This window comes from Epinephelus fuscoguttatus, linkage group LG22 (genome assembly GCF_011397635.1).
Source record: "Epinephelus fuscoguttatus linkage group LG22, E.fuscoguttatus.final_Chr_v1".
Lineage (NCBI taxonomy): Eukaryota > Metazoa > Chordata > Actinopteri > Perciformes > Serranidae > Epinephelus > Epinephelus fuscoguttatus.
The window spans coordinates 34546765-34562153 of NC_064773.1; the positions used below are offsets into that span (position 1 = coordinate 34546765).

The 15389-nt window shown below is 40.7% G+C and overlaps 1 protein-coding gene across 1 annotated transcript in view; it reads left to right on the forward strand.

Moving 5' to 3' along the window:
* The first annotated feature begins 1554 nt into the window (after positions 1–1554).
* Positions 1555–15389, forward strand: part of tmtc1 (transmembrane O-mannosyltransferase targeting cadherins 1) — a 301187-nt gene continuing 287352 nt past the window's right edge. The window contains exon 1 of the mRNA XM_049567069.1: positions 1555–1974. Coding sequence (XP_049423026.1) covers positions 1679–1974 — 296 coding nt within the window. The 5' untranslated portion in view covers positions 1555–1678. The remainder of the gene's footprint in view (positions 1975–15389) is intronic.

Consider the following 15389-nt stretch of genomic DNA (forward strand, 5'->3'; position numbering starts at 1 on the left):
GATTTTCTGCAGCTGATGTTTCTGAGAGTCCGAAGAGGCAACATCCGGCTGCGCATGCGTCTGCACTGCTGATGTGGCGTTTTGGTACTCCACATAAGCTCGTGCATTCAGGACCACTGACTCAAACTTGTCTTTCGTCCATTATTCATAAAACACCAATTTTTACATTAGCCTACTACAAACATTCGTCTCCTTCCTTTCTTTCATCATTCCCACATAAACTTCAAGAGGCCTTTCATAAAATAATTACACCTCTCCATTAAAACTGAATACCAGTGTATTTAAATTTGTACAGTTCACAAGTGGGAGTTTCCATAAGTTTTTTTTTCTAAGTGTCTCGACACAGACATTAGAAAATGGAGCTGTCCAGGCTTATTGTCCTTCTTTAAAATAATCTTTATTTAACTAATATTTGTTTATTCTTACTGTATGAGAGTAGACATATTTTGTGATAAAGTTGTTTTTTCTGTCAATGATATCACCAAACACTTTGCTTCCCATATATCAGTTGACATCCACTGAAGGAAGTACAAGTCAATGAGGCCTCACAAGCTTAACTGTCCTATGAATAAAAGTATTTTAAGTATGCTTAGTAAGTATGTTTTATGCCAGCCATTGTGTTTTACTAAGTGTAACCAGCCACAAGGCTTCAACCACAAAGAAAGAAAATGAGATTGGATTCTTTTTGCTGATCTCTGATATGGCGATATGAAACAACTAATCTGACCGATGACCGATACAAATATTCATATATTCACTTTTTTCCCCACTTTTAGTGATCATCAAGTCTCTTCTGTAGTGGAGTTTACATTCCACTATTTTATTATGCATGCATACTCTTATTGTGATGGCCCACCAGCAGATGGAGACATGAAATACAATACTTTTCAGTGTATGTAATATCCATTCATTGTGCAAAATAACAAAAAGCATGTTGGCCGATTCTTCATTCTAATGGCAATAGCAGCGATACCAATGACATACTGATATCATCAGCATGTTGGCAGATTCTGATAATTCATTTTAAAGCCGTTATTGGCCGATACTGATGACATACCATATTACCAGCATGTTGGCCGATTGTGATATTTCATTTTAAAGCTAACACTGGGTGATACCGATGACGTTCCGATATTATTGTGCATCCCTGCTTTTCTTTTTTCCCCCCAAAGAACTCCACTGGCTCTTCCATCAGCTGAGGGAGATATGAGATGCAATTGAAAGCAGACAAGCCAAGTACACACTGAATTAAAATGTTTTCTTGTAAAACCTGCATGGTCAAAAATGAACTTATAGGTAGCCTACATATAATTTTGTATTTTAAGACCAAACAGGGCATTAGTTACGTTCAATAATAAATAGTAGTACGTTATTAAATTAACAATCCGGTATAATAGCCCAAATAACATAAAACGTAGTAAAGACGAATAAATAGCCATTTTCCTAATTCCATGCAAAAGTAACAAAAACGACAGGAGAACATTAGACACCAGCGCTCTCTGGTCAGCCGCGAGTCCGATGTTCACCGACTACACCTGAAGGCAGCACAACACAGACACACCGTCCCCGCACTCTGCAGCACACACAGCCACTACCTGCTAGGCGTAATGGACGTATCATCCGACGTTCCCAGCTTCATCCTTAGCGAAGCGGAGACGCGGGAGAAGCCAGGCCCGACATGACAGCGCCGGGACGGGAGAAGAAAGCACGCCAGCAGCCGCGGTTGACCGTCCGGCCCGAAGCGGTGTGTGCAGCGGCTCGCTACGCCGTGTTGGCTGCCCTGTGCGCCCTGTGCTACAGCAACTCTCTCCGCGGGGAATTGGTGCACGACGATGTTTGGGCTATCATCAACAACCCGGACGTCCGACCGGGCTCCAGCCTCAGAAACATCTTCAACAACGACTTCTGGGGCAAGAGGATGGCGGACAATACGAGCCACAAGTCCTACAGACCGCTATGCATCCTTACCTTCAAGTAAGTTGTCTGGGCTTTCCAAACTCCGCTGTTTTCCTAATGCTAGTTTAGGCTAAGTGTTGTTGTTAATAATTTAGGTGGGAATCCTGTTGCTTAGTATCGCACGAAAGCAATATAAACACGCTATTAAAGCTGACGTCATGCAGCTGTCCCCTTATGAGAAGACGCTATTGCAGCGTCACAGTTAACTTTGAGAAATACAAGCTAAATATCTCCTCTTTGTTTTAGTGGCTTCATATGAGATGGAAAATAGTATCAAGTGTAAAGTCACTACAGATGCGCTGAACCTCCCTCAAGGGTCTAATAGGCTATTTTTCTCCATCGGCAAGCCTCTGCTCCCTTTCTAAATATTTCTTCATGAGTCCGAGCAGAGAGAGCAGCTCTGCAGGCCAGCTGCACATCCAACTTGTCCCAGCACATCCCAACCTCACAACACTGCTGTGATGCCATTTCAGGTTAAAAGATTAAAGGAATTCAGATGACATTGAGCGAAAAGAGAGAGACGGGGTTTGCGTAGTAGACTAACTTGTTGCGCAGCTTTGAAGGACTGAAATGATTGTGGAGTTGGAGGGGTGCAGTGTGAGTTGAGATGTAAGGAAGTGATGTAGAAGTTCTGGAAACAGTGGTTAAGGGTAGGGAAACACGGTGTGTTTTGCAGTGTGCTGTGCTTCGGGAGGGCGGATCTGATTTTGGCGCTGGGTTTTTGTTGGAGGAACCAGGCCAGCATCCAGAAAAAAAGTGGTATTGTGTTCCAGATGATATTTTGTTGCAGTGGTGGCATAAGAAAAAGAGTCCTGCCCACGCAGTGTTCATAAATGAGGGGAAATGAGCCAAACGGAGCAATGTAGGTATGTATATATTCCTACGCCAGATTGATAATGTACTATGGTATGCTATAATGACTTAAAATATGGTATCAGGAAGCAGTCGTTCTGCCCACTTTGTCGGTAGTTTCCTACTACTTACTAAGGGTGGGTGAAAAATACAGCATAGTATCGCGATATTTTTGTGTGGCAGTATCATAGTACCAGCTGTCTATTTTTTATTATTATATAACTGATAAACATTACAATTAAATATTAAACTTTTGGTAGCCTGCTAGAATAATTTTATGAATAGTCTCGCCACCAGACAATCGGTCTTTGTCAGGTGACGTAAGGCTTGTGACAGCCACAGTGTATTGTGGGTCGAATCGCCATTTTGGAGGGTCACTCGTTGTAAACAACTCAACAGTGAACATTGTCTTTGCGTGTGGCATTTCCTATATTTTGCTTAATTTGTAAGGTTGTCTACATTATTACAGTTTCTGATTTACAAGCCGATGACAGTATGACAGGTTTATTTCTGTGGTTAGAAAAGTTGATGTCTGTTAAACCAGATGATTAATAACTGCTTGATCAATCAATCAATCAATCAATTTTATTTATAAAGCCCAATATCACAAATCACAATTTGCCTCACAGGGCTTTACAGCATACGACATCCCTCTGTCCTTAAGACCCTCACAGCGGATAAGGAAAAACTCCCCAAAAAAACCCCTTTAACGGGGGAAAAAAAACGGTAGAAACCTCAGGAAGAGCAACTGAGGAGGGATCCCTCTTCCAGGACGGACAGACGTGCAATAGATGTCGTACAGAACAGATCAACATGATAAATTAACAGTAATCCATATGACACAATGAGAGAGAGAGAGAGAGAGAGAGAGAGAGAGAGAGAGGTAATGACAGTATCTTACAACAACATTAATGGAAGTAATAATATTATAGTTATAGTTCTGGTTACTGCGGTACAATATGTTGAAAGTATGTATTAATACCTGGCAGTATACATGTGTGACAATAATCATATGTGTATAATAACAGAAGAAGTATGACTAATGACTAATGATGGCAGCAGCAGCAGGAGGCATCTGGCGGGACCACGGCAGCAGCACAACCACACCCGTCACGCTGTCCAGGCACCGCTGTGATATGAGTTAATCTGAGAGACAGTGGAGCACAAAGGCTCCGGAGAAGAAGCCGAGTTAGTGACATCCAGAATGGCCGGGTTAGCTAGATGCAGTAATAGGATCTGAGAGAGAGAGAGAGAGCAGGAGACAAGGGGCCCGGTGTATTATAGAGGGGTCCTCCGGCAGACTAGGCCTAAGTCAGCCTAACTAGGGGCTGGTACAGGGCAAGCCTGAGCCAGCCCTAACTATAAGCTTTATCACAGAGGAAAGTCTTAAGTCTAGTCTTAAATGTGGAGACGGTGTCTGCCTCCCGGACCGTAACAGGAAGATGATTCCACAGGAGAGGAGCCTGATAGCTAAAGGCTCTGGCTCCTGATCTACTTTTGGAGACTTTAGGGACCACGAGTAACCCTGCGTTCTCAGAGCGCAGTGTTCTGGTGGGATAATATGGCACTATGAGATCTCTAAGATATGACGGAGCTTGACCATTTAGAGCTTTATAAGTTAACAGTAGGATTTTAAATTCAATTCCAGATTTTACAGGGAGCCAGTGCAGAGAAGCTAAAACAGGAGAGATATGATCGCGTTTCTTAGTTCCTGTTAGTACACGTGCTGCTGCATTCTGAATTAGCTGGAGAGTTTTTAAGGACTTACTAGAGCTACCTGATAATAGAGAGTTACAATAATCCAGCCTTGAGGTAACAAAAGCGTGGACCAATTTTTCTGCATCTTTTCGGGTCAGGATAGGCCTAATTTTCGCAATATTACGCAGATGAAAAAATGCAGTCCGTGAGGTTTGCTTTAAATGAGAATTAAAAGACAAATCTTGATCAAATGTTACTCCGAGGTTTCTTACGGTAGTGGCAGGGGCCAGAGCAATGCCATCTAGAGAAACTATGTCATCAGATAAAGAGTCTCTGAGTTGTTTGGGGCCAAGAACAATAACTTCAGTTTTGTCTGAATTTAACATCAGGAAATTGGTGCTCATCCAAGTTTTTATGTCTTTAAGGCAATTATGAAGTTTAGTTAATTGATTGCTTTCTTCTGGCTTCATTGATAAATACAACTGAGTATCATCCGCATAACAATGGAAATTTATAGAGTGATTTCTAATGATGTTACCTAACGGAAGCATATATAGAGTAAACAGGATTGGTCCGAGCACAGAACCTTGCGGAACTCCAAAACAAACTTTAGTACGTAAGGATGGTTCATTGCGAACGTCAACAAATTGAAAACGATCAGATAAATACTTGCTTGAGTAATTATGTTGTATGAAAAAGGGGTAGGATTATTAGATCATTTTCACTTTTTTCTAGCTCCTGTGATGTGAATGAGGTCATTTTTTCACAATAATATAATACACATGAATGTTTTATGCCCATAATTAAAATAAGTAAAGCAAATCTGACAGAACAAGCAAACTAACCCTAACCACCAACCATAACTTCACTTGATTACAGCCAAGTTAGCTTACCTTTGCAGTGACGAGTGTGTTGTCGCAGCCCTGCGGTCGAAATGTGAACAGTTGCTGCACCCAGCCATTCGTGAAATGTCTGTGAGCTTCGAGAGATTTATAGTTTCTGAACTGTTCATATATGTAAGCGCTGATACCATAAACGAGGTAGTTTGTTATATCCAGCGATGAAGTTGGAGGCAGTAATGGAGCGTCGGAGCTCCAGTCTTTATCTGTGAGGTCGTACGGATCTACGTTATTGATTGTCGACAATTTAGCCAAATACCGGTCCCTGGCCACCTTGATAAGTTTGTCCCTGTATGGTATCCTCTCATCCTTCTTATTCTTCTCCAGCTCGGCGACTGTGTAACAGTTTAAAAACTCACTACTAACTCCTAACCTTACTAATTACGACTTCCCTGGACAGCTACTCCAGTTCTGTGTTTACATTCGCGGTACAACCAAAATGGTGCCTGGGGGCGTGTCTGCCAGTTAGGACACATGACTGACAAAGACCGATCAGAGATCTCCGCCTTCTGATAGTCTGGGGACACTCCTTTCTAAAGTGTGTTTAACACACCGGCGAAAACGGCCGGCAACAAAGCAACACCTCAAAAACTAAAAGAAACAAACATAATCTTTTACAAGGCCATGACTCATCCGTCGGGGTAGAAAACCAGCAGAGCTTTTAGCTATATATATATACATATAGCTAAAAGCTCTGCTGGTTGAGGGAATCACCTTGTTGTTCACAAGGCGATTCCCTCTATAGTCCGGCCGGACGGATGAGTCATGGCCTTGTAAAAGATTATGTTTGTTTCTTTTAGTGGGTGAGAATGTGTCGCCGCAAACGCGACAAACATCCACTAACTTTGACGGCATTTTCTGCAAGCACGACTGAGCCATTTTGTACCGCTACACGTGTTTCTAGTCGGACTATGTTTATGAGCACAAGAGTTCAGCGAGCCACCGAAGGACCGCCCTGCAGATTTACTATTGGTTCTGCAACGTAGGGAGTTTTTTTAAACTCTGAAATTGTATCCGCCCCTCTAAACACAAAATCAGGGAGAAAGTCATCAGTCTTTAGTTAAGCAAAGCGTCTAAAGACTGACTTGTGAGTCTATTTTATGAATTGCTTTTTCAGTCCACTAGATGCATTGTGCTGCTGCAAAAAAATGGCTTAAGTGAGATGAACAGACTGAAAACGTTATCTTATTAGATAAAACAGATGTTGACACACATTTCCTTTTGGAGACATAATTTACAGTTGAAAAAGGTAATTGCAATATATTGCAATACCCAGCATATCGCAACATCTTTGAAATTGCAATAAAATTGTTTTGTGACCTAAGTATCGTGATAATATTGTATCATGGATCCTCACAGGGGAATTATAGAGGAATTTGAGGTGGGAATCGCCAGAGGACCTACAATATGATATTATGACGATACTTTGGTCATGACATGATATTATTGCGATATGCTGAGTATAAGGATAACATATATTGCGATATATTGCAATTTATTACCTTTTTTCTATCTGCAAAGTATTTCTACAAAGGAAAACTTTTAACAACAATAAGTTTTACCTCATATGATAAAGTTTTCAGTCTGTTTATCTGACTTCTATCATTTTTATTGCAGCAAAATGTGATGCAAAGCAGACAGACTGACTGAGTCAGAAATGCTACATACACCTGACAAACTCAACTGTTGGCAGATTAAACGCCCCCTGCAAAGCCACATTAAGCACATGGGCAAAACACTTCACATGCAGGTATCCCGCTTACTGAATGGCAGCACCCATGTTAGAGTCTGTTACAATCACAATATCCCACTCTTGTGCTGCATTTTGCAGCCAGTGTGACTTTCGTGTACTGCTCTAGTTTGGAGTATGTGAGACGGCAGTCGCAAGTTTTCTGTGAGATGATGTGCTGTTTTAGTCACATATGAGTCCACTGACCTTGAAGTCCAGGCATCACAAGTTAAAGCCACCCTTCTTGCTGTACTCAAAGATTACTCATCTTCATGCGTCACTTCTCTGTAGAGCTTGGGTACAACTGTCTCGGTGAAAAACCGTCAGGACGGAGTCACATACCTGGGTTCCAGTGTTTTTAGCATGTAACAATAATAACATATACAATATAGCAATAATAACGCTGTATGGACGCAGATGTTAACACATGAAATAGGTGATGAACTGTGTTATTTATTAGCTCTCTCAGAGTTGGATGGTAGTTTTGTCAAGCTGAGTGTGTAAAGTGTTGGTTGATTTTTCCACAGAGCGGGTTTAGCTTTAGCTTGGCCATCAGCGGCTAATGCTATCTCTGGATGATGGAGTGTGAGTAGGGCTGGGTAGTATTCGTGGTGACGGTAACATACTGCAGTAAACATGAGCTGCGGTACTTTTGTGGTTACCGTCATACTGCAGTACTCCGGCTACCGTGGCAGAACGGGGCCCGGTGGATGGACGGACGGACGGACGGACGGACGGCCGGCCGGCCTGCCGGCCTGCCTGCCTGCCTCAGGCACCTCCCTAGCTACGTGATGGAGGTGGCCTTGTACACATTGTGACCTTAACGACTCTGAAACTAAGAGCTCACATGTGACCCCTACAACTCTGCCAGGGTCCACACCCACACAGGGTTTAAAGCCTGCAACTCTGTGATAAAATGAAATAGAAAAATGTCTCCCTTTTTTGTTTTATTTATTCTTGTTTCATTTTCAGTGTTTAAGATAGGTAAAGGCGGTGGGGGGGGGCCCTTCTCCCGTGGGCCTGGGTTTGGTGCGGTCGGCCAGGAAAATCTTTTTTTATGAGATTACCACATCTTACGATCATATTTCATATTTGATTTACTTGATACTGTTTTGTAAATAAAGTTTTCAGCTTTGAAATTTTATTTGTTTAATTTTCAGATACATCTTTTACTTACATACAATAACCATAATTAGAACCATATAACATCAAACACGGGTTTAAAATTAAAGTTGTGAAAAAACACAAACTTTATTGGGGACCCACTCAAATGACCACCTGTGGGTCCCATAGAAAACCATTCAACATCACTGCAAGAATATCATAAATAGTAAAAAGGCTGTTTTTCAATGGAAAAGGTGGAAAAGGTTATATTGAAGGTTGTTTCATGCATTTGAAATTCACAGGTAGTGTAATGAAGAGCTTAATTACTTTAAAAGAGTTCAGTTATCTTTATATGGTGTCAGATTTCTTTCTTTCCCTGGCACAAAAGAGGAAATAAATAACAGCAAAAACTAGATCAAGAACAACAACACAAAAACATCGGTATCAGCTATTGGCCAAATTCTATTTTAAATATCAGTATCAATATTAAGGTCACAATGTGTATCGTTAGTTCTTTTGTGGTCCCTCTCCCCTCTCAGGGAGACTGAACACTGAACGTACAATAATTAAATAAAAGTCTAAGAGGTCAGGGGGGGGGAGTAAATGAAAAAAGAAAAAAACAGTTTTATTCATTTATTTTAATTTTATTCCCCCCCGCAACTTTTTATTCATTGGATCAAAATGTGCTATATCAGAATAGGTATCGTTATCGGAATATGAAATGACCTATTTCGGGATATGAGATTTTGGTCATTTCGCCCAGCCCTATATATAATAAAAGATTGCTACTTGCGGTCTGTGTATCATACAGTATCGCCATGCAAAATATCGCAATGTCATGCTGTATTGATTTTTTTTCCCCCACCCCTAAATGTGCTTGGCTGCTCTGGTGACAGACATAATGGATCCCCAGGCCGAGCCCCAGCAGCACTTTCTGCACCTACGATACCTTAAGCTGAGAGTTCTTGACTGTGAGTGTGGGTACCCTGGTGTGTGTGTGGTCAGGCAGCAGGATGGTTTCATTGTTTGATGATAGTGTAATTACCCAACAGCATAATACCTCGCAAGCAGCTGCTTGCCAGTCCTCCGTCTGGCCCACAGTGACTGAAGAAGATATTGCCGCTGTAATGCTTTTCCTGAGAGCGCAAGTGTGGATTGTGGCTTTGCAGGAGCATCTGCTCTCAGAAACACACATTAACAGCAGTTAGTGATAAATGTAAGCTGGAAACAGCAGAGCTCCAGTAACTGCCAGCGACGCGGTGTCTTTGGGTTATAGCTGGGCTGACTGACTGTCAGCTTTCTCAACACTGTCTTCGTTAGTTTGTAAAGTGAATGATGCTGGTTTACACAGCAGATCTTACTGCTGAATAACTGTTTTCCTCATCTGGTGAGAAAAGGCACACGCACTTTGCTTCACGGAGAAATAATTACTAAAGGGAAATTCAGGTCACATTAATGTCAGGCCCTCTCCCCGCTCTTTCTCTCCCTTTAGCAGCATTTGTTCAACTCCAAATGCTATCAAGACTTTGCATAATTAAAAGTATTAACAGATACCATGTAAGGATGCATCAACTGTGAAACTCTGGGGTAATACTGATTAGGGCTGTAGTCAACCAAAGAAAATCTTGGTCGACTAAAGTTATACATAATCTTTAACTAATCGATTAGTCGTGGGGAAAAAAAATCTGCACATTATTTTTTACCTCTGCGGTGGTGTGTCTGTGTCACTCTGCAGTTATACCTCCAAAACACTATTCAGCAGTGGAGGACTGTGTTGAGTGCTGTAAAGTTTAGTTCAAATTGAACTTTATTTATATAGTTGATTCAAAACACACATTAAATATGGCTTAATAGTAGGGCAGGGCGGTATGACCTAAAATTTATATCACGGTATAAATCGAATCCCTTCACGGTAATGGTATATATCGTGGTATAAATTTAAGTGTAAAAGTTATAATAGAAGTGTTTCTGAATGGGTTTTGTAGTCCCTTAGCAAAGCTAAATTGATAAAAAAAAACCCAACAACAACAAAAGCAAAGATATAATGTATTTTTTAGAGCATTTATTGTGCAAAATGCAGATCTCAAAACTCAAAATTAAAACCCAGTACTCTATGGTGCAAAATGTCCCCTGGGATCTATATCAAAAGGTAATTTCCTTCTTTTAGCAAAACCCTAAATGACTGAGTTGTGTTTTTTCCACCTGGACCTTTATGCTCTGCCATTTCTCCTCTAATCATCACGCTGTAACCTGTGACAGGCTGTTATGATACCACAACTATCACACATTCACATATGGAATTTTTTGTGGAGCCCCTAGCGTCACATAGGTTTACATTACCAAAGGTTATGACAAACTCTCTTGCCGAAAACCAACTCCGGTGTGCGCACGGTGAGAGAGGAGAGGGAGAGATGCTGTGCTGCTGCCAGAGGAGACACTGAATGAGTTCCCTCTGAGCGGTAAGTCGCTAAAAGAGTCTGAGAAGTCCGGGGCTGTTCATAAGACATTAACTCACTCACTCACAAGTTCTCCAGCAACATGTTGCACGTGTTACGCTAAATCACGGACGTGAACCAGCTCCTCTTGCTCCGCTGTCTCTGTGCTCGCAGCCATTTTCACACTGAGGCAGGTGCGATGACGTCTTCAACGATAGGACGATAGAGCGCAAATCTCTACTGTGGGCCAAATTTATATCATTTCTACCGTCTACCGCATATACTGTGCAGCCCTACTTAATAGAGACAATTTCAAACACAAGTACGCAAATTGACTTCTCTATAAATCGCAGAACTGACAGACAAACACTTGTCTTTATCTGGACACATTTACCCCACCAATACAACCGGCTAACATTATTATCACAACTCTGTGGCATTTCACATTGTATAAATTAGCCTAGCGTCTAGCAATCTTTTCCTCTTCTCGTATGAAAACAGGGACAACAGCAACATTCAACAAAGGTAACGGCACACAGTTTGGCTCCATTACAGCTCACAGGGTTCATCGACAAAACAACTGTCTTATACTAAACGCGTTTTCCAAGCAAATACAACATGCTGACGTTATTAGCGCCAGCCTATGACATTTTACATGGTATACATTAGCCTAGCGACGAGCAGAGATTTCCTCTGCTCATATGCAGCCAGGATAAATCCCTGAAGGATAAATCACACACAAGAATTAAAATGCTATTTTAGTGGAAGCTTTACTGTCTTCACGATTTATTGTTTCTTATCTGTGAAATACAAGTAAATACAAGCTTCGTTTCCACTGAGGGAAATGGTGTCAGTGTACAGAAACAGACAGGAGGTCTGCGTCACTGCGACGCTGAGTGTGAGGGTGGGCGAGTCCAACTTTCTGTCAACAAAGGGGATGTTTTGAAAACACCCCCATTTTCACAGGTAACTTAGCCTGTTCCCCTGCCGCAGGAAATAATGGATTAATCCTGGAAAGTTGTTGATGTAGCACTTTTCTCCTTATGAAAGTAACACGGCGATTATTCAACCAATGAGAATTTGGTCGGATGAGAGCATAGTGACCAAATAATCGACTAGCCGACCAGGAGACTACAGCCCTAATATTGATACTGATGTTTAAAATAGAATTTGGCCAGTAGCTGATACCGATGTTTTTATGTTGTTGTTCTTGATCTAGTTTTTGCTGTTATTTATTTCCTCTTTTGTGCCAGGGAACGAAAGAAATCTGATACCATATAAAGATAACTGAACTGTTTTAAAGTAATTAAGCTCTTCATTACACTAACTGTGAATTTCAAATGCATGAAACAACCTTCAATATAACCTTTTCCACCTTTTCCCATTGAAAAACAGCCTTTTTACCATTTATGATATTCTTGCAGTGATGTTGAATGGTTTTCTATGGAACCCACAGGTGGTCATTTGAGTGGGTCCCCAATAAAGTTTGTGTTTTTTTCACAATTTTAATTTTAAACCCGTGTTTGATGTTATATGGTTCTAATTATGGTGATTGTATGTAAGTAAAAGATGTATCTGAAAATTAAACAAATAAAATTTCAAAGCTGAAAACTTACAAAACAGTATCAAGTAAATCAAATATGAAATATGATCGTAAGATGTGGTAATCTCATAGAAAAAGATTTTCTATGGATAATCCATGTATAAATCGTACTCAGTGTTTTTATGTTAATATGACAGAATTAACTACTCAAACAACAAAGAAGTTATGTTAAACTGACATAAAATTCCTGTCAGACAAGGGTCATGTGACAAATTTACTTTGTTTCTGGCAGACTCAAAACGTTTATGTTACTCTTCTAAACTTAAAGTTTTGAGCGAAAGCTGTTCCCAAATTTTTTTTAAGTTAAGTGAGCAAATCAGGGTTTGCAAATAATAATAATAATATAATAATAATAATAATAACTCAAAAAATAAAATATCACTCCCATGTAGATTTTTAATAGTTTTGTGGTGACCCACAATAGACACTGAGAGAGACATTGACATATATTCATATATGAAATGGAGAGTAAAGCTGACTCGACGCATCTCCGTCTCCTCATTTTACACACTCCACAGTTTGATATATAGTTCCAGATTTATGTATTTCTTTAGGTATTTATTACTTGAGTTTGATATCTAGTGATCTAGATTTTGGCCTAATTGGTCAAACTCTACTTTCCACCCCCTTTATGCATACAAACACTTTTCCTAGCTGAGCCTCAGTGTGCACCACGAACTGAGTACACTGATTGTGGTGAGAAAACAAGGGTGTTAGGGAGAGTGAAAGATATAAATGGGGAGAAGCAGAGATAGCAAGAGGCCATGCATTTAAAATAGAAACACAAGGACAGATGACACAAGACAGAGAAGGAAGAAATGGTGATGGATGCTCTTCTGAGAGGAGGAGGAGGAGAGGGACACAGCAGATAATAGATAGAGACAAGAGCAGGAGTTAAAGAGTGAAAAATAGGAAATGACAAGTAAGGTTAAGAAAGGGATGAATGACACTGTTAGAGTCTGAGAGAAGCTGACTCAGATGTGTGAGAACTTCCCAAATGCTGTTTATCTCTTTCAGAATAAAAAAGTTATTACCTGAAGTTCAACAATCTGGTCAGGGACGTGCTGTCATTTTCCCAGCCGGGACATTTAATTATTTACTTATCTCCAGGAAGAGCTCTTAGTTTATCCTGTATTTGACCCTTATCTAAAGCATTTTTACTCTGTTACTGATAGTCTGCTCCTCTGACCTGCAGTGTTTTATTAAGCCTGTTTTACATTGCAGGGATCTGGGGAGGCAAATTACTGTAGCTTTTAACTGCTGAGGCAATGCTCTCCAGAATAATTAAAAACTTATTTTTAGTGGTCTTGCAGCCTTCCTTTGGGTCATGGCTCAGGCAAGGCAAATGTATCAGAGGAGAGTACAGGAAGCCATCATGCTACCGCAGCTGCTGTTTCTGCATGATCACTAACCAGCAAAGTCAAACTCAATCATCTGTCTTTCATCTCTTCAGCCTGACAGTCACAGAGGACATTGCATCATCTCACTGGGATACCATCACACCAGGTGGTGCATGTTCAGTTTCTGAATGTCACATATGTCAGATATTTTTGCTTTTGCTAACTAGTGGTGGTGCCTAAGTTGGTTCATCAAACAGCCGAGAAATATATCTACTTCGATAACTCCCAGTAACTCTGGCCACTCTCCAACCTTTCTGTTAGTGCTGCTGTCATTGGGCAAATAAACTTTGAGCATGTTGTAATTTAAGTGGTCTGAGGGGAAACTAGACTTCTGCACCTCCTCTTTGCTCTGTTTTCAGGCTTTAGAAAATCTAGCCTGTGACAGGAGACTTTGGCCAACTCCAGTTCATTTCAGAAAAAAGGCTGTTCCTACTTGCTGTTCTACAAATACACATACACTCAGATTTACTTGCAATGAAAGCCTGATTGAATGGCAGCGAGTCCTGCAGCCAAAGGTGCTATTCCAGCACTGGCTACACTGTCAACACAGATTTATGGTTCACAATGTAACATTATCAGGGAAATAAAATATGGTGCTTCCCCTCCCCTCCGAATATTATCGGTTATTACATTAACTTTACATTACCAGTTATTTCATGCAGTTCGTTCAGAACATTGTCTTTGACAACAGCTACAACTGCTTCACGGCAGATGTCAAATTCATCCAGTGTGCTGCTGATGGTTTCTGCAGTATGGACAGCTGCATGGCTTCCTCTCCCCTCCTTAGTACACCAAACATAATTATCAAGTTCCCATGAGTCTGAAATACAGTAAGCTGTGACTGTCTCATGTGTGGCCAGTGATGTCCATCCGTCTGTGGTAAGGTCTTATTTTTTGGTATAGTCTTTATATTTTCCTGTGTGATGTCATACAGTTTTACTATGGGTTTTGAGATTGCGGTGTGGCTGCAGTTCCACCATGAGATCGTGAATCCCCTCTCTATATCCTTGCATATACATTTTGCTATCTTATAGGGATGGGAATCGCCAGAGGACCCACGATACTTAGGTCAGTATAACAATATTATTACAATATTATTGTAGTATTGTGATATAGAGTATAGTGCATTGTGATAGAATATATTGCAATATGTTGCAAGTTAATTACCTTTTCTTCCAAATGCAAATTATTTCCCCAAAGGAAAATTTTGTCAACATCAGTTTTATATCATAAGATCAAGTTTTCAGTCAAAAACTGTATATTAGAGGAGATGCAAAATCAGAGCACTGTAAATGCACTGTGTAATAAATATTAATGTAAGACAAACGATGCACACTGTATTTAGAAACATGCTTTATGGCAAAATACATTGAGCATAGTTTTGGCTGATGGCACGGAGGCACGTGCGTGCGCGGGGCCGTGCGCGGCCACACAGGTACACACATACACATGAAACACGGAGGAAGAATGAAAGAAACAGTGCAAAGTGCACATTGCAGTGTTTAGTTTGTAATGTTTGTAGGCTAATGTCAGTAAAGTGAAAATACTTAACGGCTGGCTTGCACACACAGACACAGACGCACTTTCGTTAAGTAAAATAATTACCTTAGTCTTCAGCAAGTGTTGGTGCTCACAGTATGAATGGGTAGTGGACGCAAATATAAACAGTAGAAATGTGAGAAAAATGCAAAAATGGCATTGTGGCTGTCTGCA